The sequence below is a fragment of the Thunnus maccoyii genome, chromosome 11, assembly GCF_910596095.1.
Source record: "Thunnus maccoyii chromosome 11, fThuMac1.1, whole genome shotgun sequence".
NCBI classification, from domain to species: Eukaryota; Metazoa; Chordata; class Actinopteri; order Scombriformes; family Scombridae; genus Thunnus; species Thunnus maccoyii.
The window spans coordinates 27,763,222-27,778,190 of NC_056543.1; the positions used below are offsets into that span (position 1 = coordinate 27,763,222).

The 14,969-nt window shown below is 40.4% G+C and overlaps 1 protein-coding gene across 1 annotated transcript in view; it reads left to right on the forward strand.

Moving 5' to 3' along the window:
• Positions 1 to 12,163, forward strand: part of LOC121906606 (C-type lectin domain family 10 member A-like) — a 67,341-nt gene extending 55,178 nt beyond the window's left edge. The window contains exons 5-9 of the mRNA XM_042425533.1: positions 3,794 to 3,940; positions 4,527 to 4,673; positions 8,644 to 8,786; positions 10,464 to 10,567; positions 11,179 to 12,163. Of these exons, the coding sequence (XP_042281467.1) occupies positions 3,794 to 3,940; positions 4,527 to 4,673; positions 8,644 to 8,786; positions 10,464 to 10,567; positions 11,179 to 11,341 (704 nt within the window). The 3' untranslated portion in view covers positions 11,342 to 12,163. The remainder of the gene's footprint in view (positions 1 to 3,793; positions 3,941 to 4,526; positions 4,674 to 8,643; positions 8,787 to 10,463; positions 10,568 to 11,178) is intronic.
• Positions 12,164 to 14,969: the final 2,806 nt, after the last annotated feature.

Consider the following 14,969-nt stretch of genomic DNA (forward strand, 5'->3'; position numbering starts at 1 on the left):
CATCAAGCACCAGGGTGGCAGGAGAGCTTGGAGGAGTGGGCCCACTGCAGCACCTCTGACCTCAAGGCTGGAGGGACGAACAAGCAGTTTGGCGGGCAGGAGCTGGGACCAGGCTGTCCCTCAGCCGCTGCTCTCACCCTCTCCTCGATGTCCCAGGTCACCGCGGCGATAAGACAGGACCCAGGGAGGATGGGCTCTGGCCTCTTTCCAGATTCCTCCGCTCTCTGGAATTGCCGAGACAGGGCGTCAGGCTTGGCATTACGAGACCCAGGGCGGTAGGAGAGGGTAAAGTTGAACCGGGCAAAGAACAGGCACCAATGGGCTTGGTGGGAATTCAGTCTTTTAGCCGATCGGATGTACTCCAAGTTCTTGTGGTCAGTCCAGACCAGAAAAGGCTCTTTGGTACCCTCCAACCAATGCCGCCACTCTTCAAGAGCCATCTTCACCACCAGCAGCTCCCTGTTGCCAATATCATAATTCCTCTCGGCGGGCTACAAACGCCGAGAGAAGAAGGCACATGGGTGGAGCTTCTGGTCAGTGGCACAGCGCTGGGACAGGACAGCCCCTATCCCCACATCAGAGGCATCCACCTCCACAATGAACTGGCGATCAGGGTCGGGCATCTGAAGGATGGGTGCTGAGGTGAACCGTGTCTTGAGAGTTTGGAAGGCTTTGTCAGTGGAAGGTGACCACTGAAAAGGCACCTTGGAGGAGGTCAGGGCGGTAAGAGGAGCTGCCACGGAGCTGTAATTGCGGATGAAGCGGCGGTAGAAATTGGCAAAACCCAGGAAGCACTGAAGCTGTTTGCGGGACTCAGGAACAGGCCAGGAGGTGACGGCAGAGACTTTAGCTGGGTCCATCTGTACACTGTCTTTTGCAACTATGTACCCCAGGAAGGACACTGAGGAGGCATGGAACTCACACTTCTCAGCTTTAACAAACAGGGAGTTCTCAAGGAGGCGCTGGAGGACGGCTTGGACATGGTGAATGTGTTCATCTCTGGACTGGGAGAAGATGAGAATGTCATCCAGGCAGACAAAGACGAACCGGTTGAGCATGTCTCGAAGAACATCATTTACCAGGGCCTGGAAGACGGCGGGGGCATTGGTGAGGCCGAATGGCATGACGAGGTATTCGTAGTGCCCTGTCGGGGTGTTGAAGGCCGTCTTCCACTCGTCTCCCTCTCTGATGCGGACAAGGTGATAGGCGTTGCGCAGGTCGAGCTTGGTGAAAATGGTGGCCCCCTGGAGCAGCTCGAAGGCGGAGGAGATGAGTGGCAGCGGGTACCTGTTCTTAATAGTAATGTCATTTAGCCCTCGGTAGTCAATGCAGGGTCTCAGGGTCTTGTCCTTCTTCTCCACGAAGAAAAAACCCGCCCCGGCAGGAGAGGAAGAAGGACGGATGAGACCCGCAGCCAGATAGTCATTGATATAAGTCTCCATGGCTTTTCTCTCAGGCTCAGACAAGGAGTACAGGCGCCCCTTGGGGGGTGAAGTCCCAGGCAAGAGGTCAATAGCGCAGTCGTAGGGACGGTGCGGAGGCAGAGATGTGGCTTTGGCTTTACTGAAGACTAGGCAGAAGTCGTGGTACTCCGGCGGCACCCTGGAGAGATCGGGCGAGGAGCTGGGGGAGTGAAGTGGCAAGGAGGCTTGCTGCAGGCACCTGAGATGACAGGAGGGGCTCCACCCTTGAATGGCCCCCGTGACCCAGTCGATGTGAGGGTTGTGAAGACGGAGCCAAGGATACCCCAGGATGAGAGGCAGACGGAGTGAGCTCAGGATGTGAAACTGGATTGTTTCGTGGTGGTTGCCAGAGAGCAGCAGATGGACAGGGGAGGTTTGATGTGTGACGTTGCCCAAGATGTGTCCATCTAGGGCTCTAGCGGGAACCGGTTGTGGCAAAGGAACCCGCCCAAGCCCCAACTGAAGGGCCAGCTCCTCGTCAATAATGCAGGCATCAGCCCCAGAGTCAATGAAGGTAGCCATGGTGTGGGGACCGTCCGGAAGGAGGAGCCGGGCCTGGAGCAGAGCTCTTTGGGGACGGGGAGACACTAGAGAAGTTGGGCTCACCAGGATCTCCCCCATTACTGATGAGCCCTGGCTTTTCTTTGCTGGACATCTGGAGATGAAGTGCCCTGCTGCTCCACAGTAAAGGCAGAGGTTGGCCTTACGGCGATGCTCCTTCTCCTCTGGGGTGAGGGAGGTGCGTCCCAGCTGCATAGGCTCAGGATCCCCTGTCTGCAGAGCTGAAGAGGAGGCAGAGTTGGCTGCGACGGCACCCCCATGGGAGCGGGACGGCAGAGGGCGATGGCCTCCCCCTTGACGCTTCTCTCGTCGCCGGGCTTGGATGCGGAGGTCGATGAGGGTGGCCAACTCAACCACCCCATCCAACGTGGTGGGCAGGTCATGGGAAACCAGTTCATCCTTGATGTAGTCGGCCAACCCGTTGAGGAATGCGTCGCAGAGGGCCGAGTTATTCCACTTGCTTCGGCTGGCTCTGGTGCGAAAGTCTATGGAATAGTCTGCCACTGTTCTCTCGCCCTGTTTCAGTCCAATCAGACCTCCGATTGCCTCAGGACCACAGGTATCCAAGCCAAACACTTTGCGAAGCTCTGTGGCAAACAGGTCAAAGGAAGCACAGGCTGGTGACCGTCTCTCCCACTGTCCCCCATAACCGAGCTCTGCCCGTCAGATGGTTGATGACGAATGCAACCTTCGCTCCCTCAGTGGCGAAGGTGCGGGGCTGCAGAGCAAACAGGAGAGAGCAGTTGGTGAGGAAAGGGCCACAGGTCTCTCGGTCACCCTCGTAGCGCTCCGGGATTTCCACCCGGGGCTCAGGGGCATCCATGGGTGGCAAAGGGGATGGAGCAAGTGCAGGAGCGGTAGCAGGCGGAGCAGGAGGAGAAGCAGCCCCAGAGGCTTGAGGGGCTTGGGTTAGCAGGGCTGTTAACTGCTGCAGCTGTCCAGCTAACATTGTTAGCGCCTGCTCGTGGGCTGCTGCTGCCTGTTTTGTTTCAGCCACAGCTGTTGTCATCATGGCCTCATGCTGTTGAAGGACACCTTCAATCCTTTCAAGGCGACTCAGCGGTGAGGGTTCGTGCGCTGGATCCATAATTGGTCAGATTGTACTGTAACGGGTATAGGATGGACCCAATAGCAGCACAAATGACACTGGTATAAACTTAGCAGTCTTTATTTCACACGATGTCAAGGCAATATAAGCACGGTCGGAGAAACACAGTTCTAAGGAGTATGACTCCACCGGAAATTGAACCCCGATCTTCCACTCCCACAGCAGACAAAGACCAGGGAACAGGCAGGCAGAACTCAGAGTCAGGGACAGAAGGCTGGTGGGTTTACCGGGGCAGAGACGAGGAGCGATGGTCGAAGACAAGCTGATCAGAAACCAGGAAGGCAGTCCAGTGAAGAAAGCAAGATGACTTAGTATAGTAGTGTAGACAATCTGACAAGGAGGGAGTGGGCCGACGCAGCTTATATACTGGCTAAATTGCAGATGATGAGCAGGTGGGAGCGCCAGGTGAAGGTGGTTGAACTAATGAGGGGTGTGGCAGAGCAGAGAGTGAGACTGAATGATTGGATAATTCCCACAGCAACAGGTGAGGGGGGAGAGCAGACTCTGACACACCTGCTCCACTACTCCTGACAGCTATTTGCTTTAAAATGATACTGGAAGCTGTAATTACTGAAAATGTACATTTTAAAAGTTTTAAAATGGTATTTGAGATAAGTGACTGAATAAACAGAAATGTGACATGTCTTTTGATTTATTTCAGACTCCGTTATCATGAACAACCTGACTGAGGTTCTCCAGGACAGTAATAACAACCTTTCTCCCGTGTCTGAAGAGAGAGACCTGCTGCTTGCCAACCTCACTGAAATAACTAAAGAGATGGAAAAGCTTCAGAGTTTGTCTGTACACAGTGAGTGACATCTGTGGCTATACAGTACTGCCCAGCACTGTTCCTGTATCCAGATCTCTTTATACATCCATGGGAGCTACCAGCTTGAGTTTGCCCTGTGTGTTTCCTCCTGTATTCTCAGCCTGCTTTTCCTTCCACTCTTCCCTTCTCACCTGCCTGCATCATCCTCATTAGCCCTGCCCTTTTCCCAGTGTTTTCCCAGTTTATCAGCTTCTTTTCCGTTCTTCTGTTTCATCTCTTAATTCCCCTCACCCATCTGCCCACCTGCACCTCATCTCCTCATTAGTTCAGTTAGTATTTCAGTTCTGTGTTTCAGTTCAGTCTTGTTGGATCCTTTGTTCTGTTAAGTTCTGCTCTGTTCAGTCTGGTTTTGTTCTGCTGTATTAAAGAGACTTCTTTCAGGGTATTCTGGTTGTTTTGTCCTGCATTTGGGTCCACCTGCTCCGCTACTCCTGACAGCTATTTGCTTTAAAATGATACTGGAAGCTGTAATTACTGAAAATGTACATTTTAAAAGTTTTAAAATGGTATTTGAGATAAGTGACTGAATAAACAGAAATGTGACATGTCTTTTGATTTATTTCAGATTCCGTTGTCATAAACAACCTGACTGAGCGTCTCCAGGACAGTAATAACAAGCTTTCTTCCATGTCTGAAGAGAGAGACCTGCTGCTTGCCAACCTCACTGAAATAACTAAAGAGATGGAAAAGCTTCAGAGTTTGTCTGTACAGAGTGAGTGACATCTCTGGCTATACAGTACTGCACACACATTGTAGAAGAGCACCTACAGAGAACACTATGCTGAAAATAGAAGATGATGTGGGAATCTGTCCTATTAATTATACAAATGATCTTCAATCAACAAGTTTGTTGTAACTTGTTGATTGTAACTGTAAAATAACTTTGTGGATTCGTTCGTGTATTTACTCAGCTTCAAACATTTTAAAATTTTTGTCATCAGGAAATTCCTAACACCGTCAACATTTAGCATGTTAGCATTCTAACCAATAATATCATGCTAACATGCTAAATGTGACTTTTGTAACACGCTACAGTAAGTTTAGCATGTTACAATGCAAAATGTGGTAACACTTGATATGACGCCCATGATTATAATACATTATAAACATACTTGTAATGCAGTGTAATCTGCTTATAGCACAGTATTATTATAGTTCTAAGCACTCATAAATATTCATAATGCTTTATAACAATAATCATAACACATTATGATGTATTCTATAATGACTTATAAGACTAAGTATCATAATACTTCATAATTGCTGATCACTCACTGACCTTTTTTTTTCATAGTGATCATAGTGTATTATAATTCTCATAGTTGTAATGCATTATAAAATGATTATAATGTCTCAATAATCACTGTTAAAAAAAAAATCAAATAATTAATTTTAATCATGTAAAAAATCATCATACGCAGTTGTCAGGACTTGATCAGCTCTCCGAGGTGCTGATCCTGCTGCTGGCAGGCTTCCTTAGATTAATCATTGTTTTCACTTAATTTATTTCCCCATGTGTTCCTCATGTCCTCATGTATTGATGAGCAGGAAATCCATATCTGATCCGTTGTTGAAATCCGTTTGCTGGGTCTTGACACACACCGTCAACCTGACAGGTTTGTTTAAATACCTCCGTGTATTGCCACGATATGGTCAAATAACAATAGACAATTTCGTCTGTCATTACTGCAATTAATTAATTCTGATAAATATTAGGACTAACCATTATGACATGTATTTTTTTAAAATATGTTAATGTACACAACAATATTCTTTCACAATATAATCCTTTCTGTGATCTTTGCATGTTTGTGCGCTGCTGTGTATGCGCGTTGTTCACCTGCCGATGTAGGCATATTACTGTCTTGATAATGCGCCTTAAAAATAACAGTGAAATACTGCACCATCGACCTCAGACCAGGTTTTTGTTGCTCAATAACGAAATCGATTTCTGCTGCTTCAAGATAGCAATGCACCAACAATGCGCCCGACCACACCTCATTTTAAGACCAACACGCCCATGGGCGCTGAGATGGGCACAAGTGGTAGTGCTATTTAAACTACGTGGGTGCTTAAACTAGCAAAGACTTTGTACCGGGTGTAAGATAGGGCCCAAAATGTTGTAAAATTAATTTGTTCAACGAGTCATAACACACAATGAAGTGAGTACTCCCGTTTGACAATGAACAACTGAATGATGGACATTTACAATTCACTAATGTAAGTGAGAAATACTGCCTACACTCATAATTTGAAAATTAGCTATATTGGCTCAAAAAAACAAGTAACTTTGACTCAGAAAAATATATTACATAGAATAATATTGCTGTTTTGTTTATATTTCATAAGTATTATATTTAGACTTGGTCCTCAAAATGAGTTGAAGTGAATGAGGAGCCTGACACCTGGGAGGAATGGTGGTGTTGACAGCAGATGACAGGGACAGTAGTGGACAAATAAATTAATTTTACAATGTTTTGCGTTCTTGCATAGATTTAATGGTATTTTTCACTTAAAGCAAACAATGACCACTTATAATGACTTATAACCAGCATGTAATGTATTATATCTGCCCATACCTCGAGAATTTCATAACTTCACTTAAAACACCCAATGACCACTTAGAGTAACTTATAATCACATTTTAATGCATTATAACAGTGATTATATTGTTTTACAACTATGAGAATTATAAAACACTATGATCCTTGCAAAAAATGTCAGCGTGTGACCAGCAATGAAGTATTATGATACTTGGCCTTATAAGTCATTATAAAATGCTTTATTATGTGTTATGATTATTGTTATAAAGCATTATGAATATTTATGAGTGCTTATAACATAATTATACAGCTATAAGCAGATTATAATGCATTATAAATATGTTTATAATGCATTATAAACATGGGTGTCAAAGAAGTGTTACTCAAATAGTTATGTGTATCACATGTAATTAACTTTGTTCAACCCTGAAAATTGCCACTAAAATGATCCTGAAACAAATGTTTCCACATCACTCTGAGGTAATTCATCACTTGACCAGGATTAGCTTCCAAACTACTTGTGATGTCACAAATCATGCTGGTAAACTCAGATTTAAGGTGAGAAGGTGAGCACAGAGAGACTTTCCCCTTCAGATGATGAATGTGAAAACAAACTGCACATACATCATTCAGCACAGTAAAGCACAGACAGTACAGTTAGTACAGTAGACGTCTAGAAAAGTTTTACTTTTTAACCAAATATACAAAAGATCTGACTTCAAAGTGAACATAAAGTGGCTTGTATATCATTAGTTATATCATAAGTTCAAGCACCTTATTTGATCTAAGTCATCAGGACATAAGTAGTGAAGTATCCTACTTCAGTATCTCGGAGTTAACTACTTACTTAACTATTTGTGTTTTAAGACAGCATCCCCAAATGTTAAGGTGCCTTTCAGGTTGTCATATTTTTGGTCTGTAGCCAAAAATCACATAACAAATGATCCTGATTGAAAACTAGTTTTTATGGAAGATCAATATGTTGTGTATCAATATGTTGTGTACAATAACAAAACTATGATTGTAGTGGGAAGGACAACATTTTTTCTTACATTTAATAGATGTTATAATCTAAGGAAATAGCTAAGATATTTTTATTCTATTAAAAACAAAGAATTACTGATCTAGTGTATACTTTTATTGAAGAAGGATGCTTTCTCTTCCACTGGTCCAACGTTACTCAGAAGTACTTCAGACAATCTCTGGTTGTCTTATTCAAAACAAAGCACTCACAAGTCCAGTTTTAGAGACCTGCACCTGACTTGACCTGTTAATGTAACATGAAACCTGACCTATAATCAACAGACTACACACTCAGTTAACACACTTTATTTGTTACTTTCACATGACCAAAAAACAAGTCAGGTTAGCCTTAACTAGGATAAACAGATGTATGCTTAATAGCACAAAGATCACTGGTTTAACTGTAGGCTGATTTAAAGTTTTATAAAAGGATTAAAGGATTGATGATTTTTTGAGCTACCTGGTGCAAGACTGACTCAAATGTAATGTTAGTGGTGGTATTACATGAATTTTTGTTGATTCAAATTTTACTTTCATCTGGTGGTGTGAAAGCTGAGCTTTGTGAGATCCTTGTATGATGATTTAAAGCATGTTGTGATTGGAGACACAAAGCTTTTGCCACTCGCTTTGGAAGAACTGCTGAGAATGGTTTCAAAGCATTTTATACATTCAAAGGGAGGCATCTGCTGGCCAAACCTCAGTATTGAGCTCATGATCCAACAGTGAGTCAAACTAGCTGTCAAAGAAAGTGAGCGGGAGATTTTGAGATTTGAGATTTTGATAAACCCATGTGTTTATTTCTGTGGTGTCATCCAGTATTAGTATCCCATCTAAAAATCTGACATAGGGACACAGAAAGAATGAGCTGAAATCAACAGTTTGTTCCATTATCTTCAAATAAAAACTGATGTCATCAAAATAATTTGAAAGATGCAATAATCACAAAAATTGTATTCATACCACAGAACTGCAGCTAAAAATCAGCACCAGAAATGCTCCATAGTTGGTAGAATATCAACAAGTCAACTCTAGTCACATGTTATATTGTTTTAACCCTCATACTTTGGAAACAGACAGACTTGATTCTTGTCTAATTTCTAATGTTGTGTGTTACAGAGAAAACTTGTCCTGCAGGATGGAGGATGTTCAGATGTTCCTGTTATTTCCTCTCAAGTGAGTCTGGTTCCTGGTTCACAGGCAGACAGGACTGCAGAGAGAAAGGAGCAGATCTGGTGGTTATAGACAGCACTGAAGAACAGGTACAGACTGTTTGTTTGTTTGAATGTTTGTAAAGAAACTGTGCCTAATTGCAATCTTCCTGTACCTTGAAAAAAGCTAAAATACTTATTTATTTTTATGGAGCATTGGTGTTCAACACCTTGACAGTAATAATTCAAATGATTTGAATGAACTTGTGCTGCTCTGTAGCATGTTTTGCTGGTATTCTTAAATTTGCACATTGGCCTCCAAATCAAAGTATTTCATTTCATCTTTAGCAAGCTAGCTAACATTCTTTTAACCTTTCACAGTGTTTTAATCAAACTGCAGAAGCAGTCACTCATACACTGCAAGTATTTAATCAGTACAGATCTGTGTATCAGTTTAAGAAAAAACATGATGATATCTGGCAACAGGAATTCTGTATACAGTAATTTATGCACAATTTAATGACATTTCTTATTCCCTGATTTCCTTCTTGAGAAAGATGAAGTTTATAAATAAAAATAGTTATTAATAAGTATTCAAATAGTGCTAACGTTAGCAGTCACTACATAAATGTGCTTGTAAATGAGGACAAATACAGGTCAGTCTGGGGGAATCAGTTTCCACCAGGGGTGCAACAGATCACAAAACTAACAGTTCAGATCATATCATGGTTTTGAGTCACGGATCGGATCATTTTTTGGAAAAAGAAGAAAAAAAGAAAAAGGAGACAAATATAACTTTGCTTTCCATTTATTCTGTAAAAGACTTAAAGCAAGGAACTTTTGCCAGTGGTCTTCTGTGAAAATATTCAAAATCTCCAATGTTTAAATAAAACCTTAAAATATATCAAATATTCAGTACGAAATTGTTAAATTGAAATGCAATATGAGGCATGATACCTTTTTCTTTTAATCATGGTAGTGAATGAAAAAATAGCCTGTGTCCACATCATCAAAACTTGATGATAACTTACAAACATGAGCACACGTCTTGTTTTGCAGTTTAGCTTGTTGAATGAGCCACCAAACAAACATTCACCAGGGAAAAGTGCACCGCTAATGTCAGTCAGCAGCTAGATCACTAATTAGCTGCTCAGCTGCAGCACATTAAACATCATGTTAACATAGCTGCAGATGTCACTGCAGACCCACTACATGCTGGTTTGGTCGTTGTTCTTCAAAATCCTGTTATCGACACGCTGTCTGTCCATGACTTGTAGCTACATCAGTTTGTTTACTTTGTCTCCAATGAGACATTACATTTTGCAGTTTATCCGCGGTTGACATTCATGCTGAACTGTGGGAGGCGATTCATACAGATCACAGATCAACTACGTTCCGTTACACCACTAGCTTCTACTAAGCTTTGCGCTGTCAATATTTTTTTTGTTTTGTTTTGTTGTTTTTTTCTTTAGTTTATCTATTTGTACAAATAACAACACACAACAACCCATAATGCATTAAAGGATTAAAGAAGGACTGTACAAGTGAGATTTTGAAAAAACAAAAGGGCACCTCAAAAAAGTTTTTTTAAATAAATCTAAAATTTAAGTTTATCAAACAAGAAAAAAATATGATGATAATGATAATATTATTATTATATTTCAATAATAATAATAGTTAAATGGATTCTTATCAAATATGTTCAGAGTAATCCTATGTAAACTGCATATTGTTGTTCAAACAACAATATAAATAATATGACTTTTTTCCCTTCTTTATTGAAAACAGACATTCTTGTCTACCTTCACTGAGGTAGAAACTTGGATTGGTTTGACTGACAAAGACGAAGAGGGAACCTGGAAATGGATTGATGGAACACCACTGACTTTAAGGTTTGGCTTCAGTTGGTTGTTTATTGACAACATACACAAACACTGCTGTATATTAGAGGTTGGTGATATGTATTAAATCTTCTATCACAGACAATGTGAGGTGACTGGCAGTTCCAGGTTGGTCTGAAGCTTTTCTGGTTAAATCATCAGTGCAAAATGATAATGATGAGAAAAAATCAAACCAAACTACCATTTCATGGTGCATCTGAGACGGAGTTTCTGGTCCACAGTCAAGTTTCACACTTCACCAACTGTACAGTACTGTAACTGATGACCAGAACACTATGGGGGTGTTTATTTATACAGGAGGCTCCTTTGTTGCTATTTGATGACTGCAAATTTATATTTAGGAAAAATACTACAGTGAACCTGCAGCCCCGTTCAATTTGCTACTTTATGGCTCAAAACTATACTAAGGCACATCATGCAAGATAGAATAAATTCCATTCTGTGATGTTTGTGAAGAAATATTATTTACAACCCTACTTCTTGCCAGGAAGAATAAGTACAATGAATAGAATGAGACACATTCAGTTTTCTTATGTTCCAGTGAAGGACTGTGTTCATGTCAGAGATTAAGTGTCACGATTCTCTTGTTCACTGACCTGTAGGTACTGGACGACAAAACAGCCTGATAATGGAGGTGGAGATCCGCAATGGGGTGAAGAGGACTGTGCACATATGTGGTCTGGCAAGAAAACTGGAGACAACTGGAATGATCGGTCATGTGATGCTTCTCTGCGGTGGATCTGTGAGAAAAATGCTGGTGTATAATATGTAAAAATGCTTTTTCAAAGCTTTTTTGCAAAAGGCAAATCAGTTTGTATGTGTGTGAATTTAAAACTTTTCTCTGCTGTGCTGATGACCTTTTGCTTCTGCTCTGCCTTTTTAAAGAGATTTCTATAAATTAGATGTTTACAGCTTTTGCCAGAAGAGCTTCATTAACCAATTTCCAATGTTTCAAACAACTAAAAGAAGCAGACAGATAAAACAAAACCAAACCTCTGCAAAATGCAACAGATTCATAAAAACCTTTATTTTGATTAATGTCTTAGCTAAAGATTTCATGTTAGTTGAAAGTTGCAAAAAACCTGATTGAGACCATTTCTTATGACATCCCTCATATCATAATTAAACAATGTAATATAGATTTTGTGTAATTATGTCTTATTATAATCATCAAATGACGCTTTCCTGAAAATTTTTAAATGAAGTGTGTTCAGCATCTGACAGATCTCTTCAGCAGAGGCCATCAGTGTTTGTGAATTTTTCTTGATAATTAGTGGTTTCACTCAGGAAACACTTGCTGTTGTGAGAAAATTATCAAATTATTTTAGATGAATTGTAAACCAAAACTATTCAACAGATGAGTCAATATAAAGTCAGTCAATTACAACATATAAGCACTGTACTGGAGTCAGACGTTTGTCATGATGTCCTTTGTAATGCTGGTAGCTGATACTGGTTGTGGCTTTTTATACATTTATGAAAATAATTAAAAGCTTTTTAAAAATTGAATTGAAAAGAAGTTAATGATATGATTTAAAGGTAGATTTGAGGATTGCTGTGGCTCTATAATGAAACCCTTGAGTTGGATCACCCACAACAATTAAAATCTTTTTAAACAATTAATTTTTTTCAGTGTTTGTTTCTTTTATCATTAATTGTGCAGAAAAACCCTGTTCCACTGGGATGTGAGAGGTCAGCTACAGATGGGGATTTCATTCATTCAAAACTGAACTTGGTTAAAAGATGATCTGTCTTTTCACCACACTCTCATGCTGTATTCAACAGGCACTAAGTGAAGAAAACAACTCTAACAATGAAACAGAACATCCTGTATCTCAATCTAGACAATCTACCGGATGAGATCTGAGACTGTCTTCACCAGAAAAATAAAAGCACTGCTTGTTTGTACAAGTGACTTGAGGAAGAGTTCAGGTGGACAGGTGGGTCAGCAAACCATGTGGCTTTGACATGAGAGACGGCTGTTCTTTTGTTTACTTAACTAAAACTACTTGGTTGGAGTTGAGGAAGGATTGTCTTCATGGTTCAAAGGAACCAACGTTGACTGTTAGACAGGACCGTTTGTACACTTACCATCCATCACAACCTCCACCTCCAAGCATTAAGGTTCCCCAGAACTGTCTTTTGTGTCTATAGACCAGCTGCATGTGGACTTAATTGTAGAATGTAATATTGGGCTTTATGACACAATGTAGATCATATTGTATATTATGTATCCTGCTGGACTTCAGTCTATACCAATATGACATCTTTAATGTGCATTGTGTATATAATTAGACTTTTGTGTTGTGGTTCCTACACCTGCTGTATACACCAATACATATGATCTGTCTTGTGGGCTTGAAACAAAAGATGGTATATATTTTCAATTCTAATTCCATACGTCTATATTCAATTTTCCTTTCAATTTTCTTAAAAAAATAAAATAGCTAACTAACCTGTTCTAAAAATAGGGATCAATTTATTAAAAATCAATCTCAGGTGAGCTCTGATGTCACGGTGAAATATCTAGCCTTGACTTCAGGACTTGAATGGAAAATAATACAAGAAGAGGTTTATGATGTGCTAGGGACGGCCCTGCCCATGCAAGAAAAAGCACACCACCATCTTCAACGTGCTGTCCCAGTGAGCATTTTACTGTTGAAACGATATTTAAAAAATGGCTATGGTCACAGGTGAAAAGACGTTCAAAACAGGTTCTAAGTGGAAGATTTTCACCAACTATTTGAAGATGTTGATTGAAAGTTCATATTTAGACTATATTTCACCGGGATCTGCAATACTGGCTTTCAACTGAGAAATTTGGAAGTGGTTTCTTAGCTAGGCTCCAAAATGACAATAGGCTATTATTTGCACATTGTAGAGGATGAAAATTTCACCACTGCAAATCACAGTGAAATAGTCTAGCAAAGGACGGTTCCCACATAGGGTTTTCTTCCCAAAAACAAATAATTTTTAAAATATTTGTACAAAATAACTATTCGTAAAAACCCACTATATAACCCATTAAACCCACTAGTGCTTTTCCGAATACTGTTTTCAGATTCAGCTCCAGCCCCTACTATATAGTTACATATTTATGGCATTTTATGTAAAACATTAAATGGGTTGAAATTATATCTTTGTGTAGACCACATTTCTCCTACCAGTGCAATATGACTTTGGAGAAATACCTTCACACTAATCAGTATCGTCTCTTTCAAGCTAACATTACAACTGAACAAATTATCAAAATGATTTAACTGTGCTCATATACACAGTTAAAATGCTCTCATATAGTATTGTGAAATCCTATAACATAAACTAGTGAAAAGCTTTCACACATAATAGTAAAATGTGCTCATATACACAGCGGAAAATTTTCCTCTCACATACACATATGAAACAAAATTCATCCACATACTATACTGAAAACCTCACAAACATACGAGTGAAATACTTTTACTCACACAACTGAAAAACTCTCATAAAAACTAGTGAAACCTTCTACATAGACTACTGAAACACTTTCACACATACTACTAAAATGTGCTCATATACTAGCTGGAATGCTCACGTATAATATTGTGAAATATAACAGTTCAGTGGTGAATACGAGTATTACTATTTTGTTACATGTAGTTAAAGCGCATTTTAGCATCTCCTAGTGGTTGCTTTGGAGATTATTGTCAGCTTGTTGTACTTGTTCTCTATTGGTTATTTGTGATCACATGGGTAAGGTCGTAGTCTGAGACCGGCCATTTTGATTGAAATTTTGCACAGCAAGGTGCTCCAGAAGTCTCTCTGTTTAATCCTTTGCATCCACCTGTGTTGAACCTTGGAGAAGCTTTGTTTGTAAGTTTATATTACATGTTTTATCTTTATAGATAAGGATTGATGCATATTTTGTTGATTTATTTAATATTTGGGGAGATTTATAGATAATTACCTAAATCCCCACATATAGTGTAAACATTGGTTTAATTGTGTAGTACTAAGCAAGTATTTATATTTCTACACTGTTTTTACTTACATTAAGAACATTTTCTTGTGTATTTATTTTCAGTTTCACAGAGTTTCTGGAAAAGCATTGTAAGCAAGCATGTTGATGAAGATATACAAGTAAACAGACCTCAACTTTACTTCCACATCTGAGTCATCATTTAAACCTTTCAGTGCCCAGTACACCTGTTTAGCTATCTGTCACTTCGTGTGGAGCCACGCACGCAGGGGACAGAATAATTACAGTTAAGAAGGAAGGCCTTCCTGTCATCTGAAGGAAACAGAAAGACTCCACACTAGGATGTGCATGTGCTCTTGCTGAATTTTGAGTACTTCAACCACAATGTATGTCCGTCTGATCCTTTTTGTTTTTCAAGTCCAAACTTTATAGGCT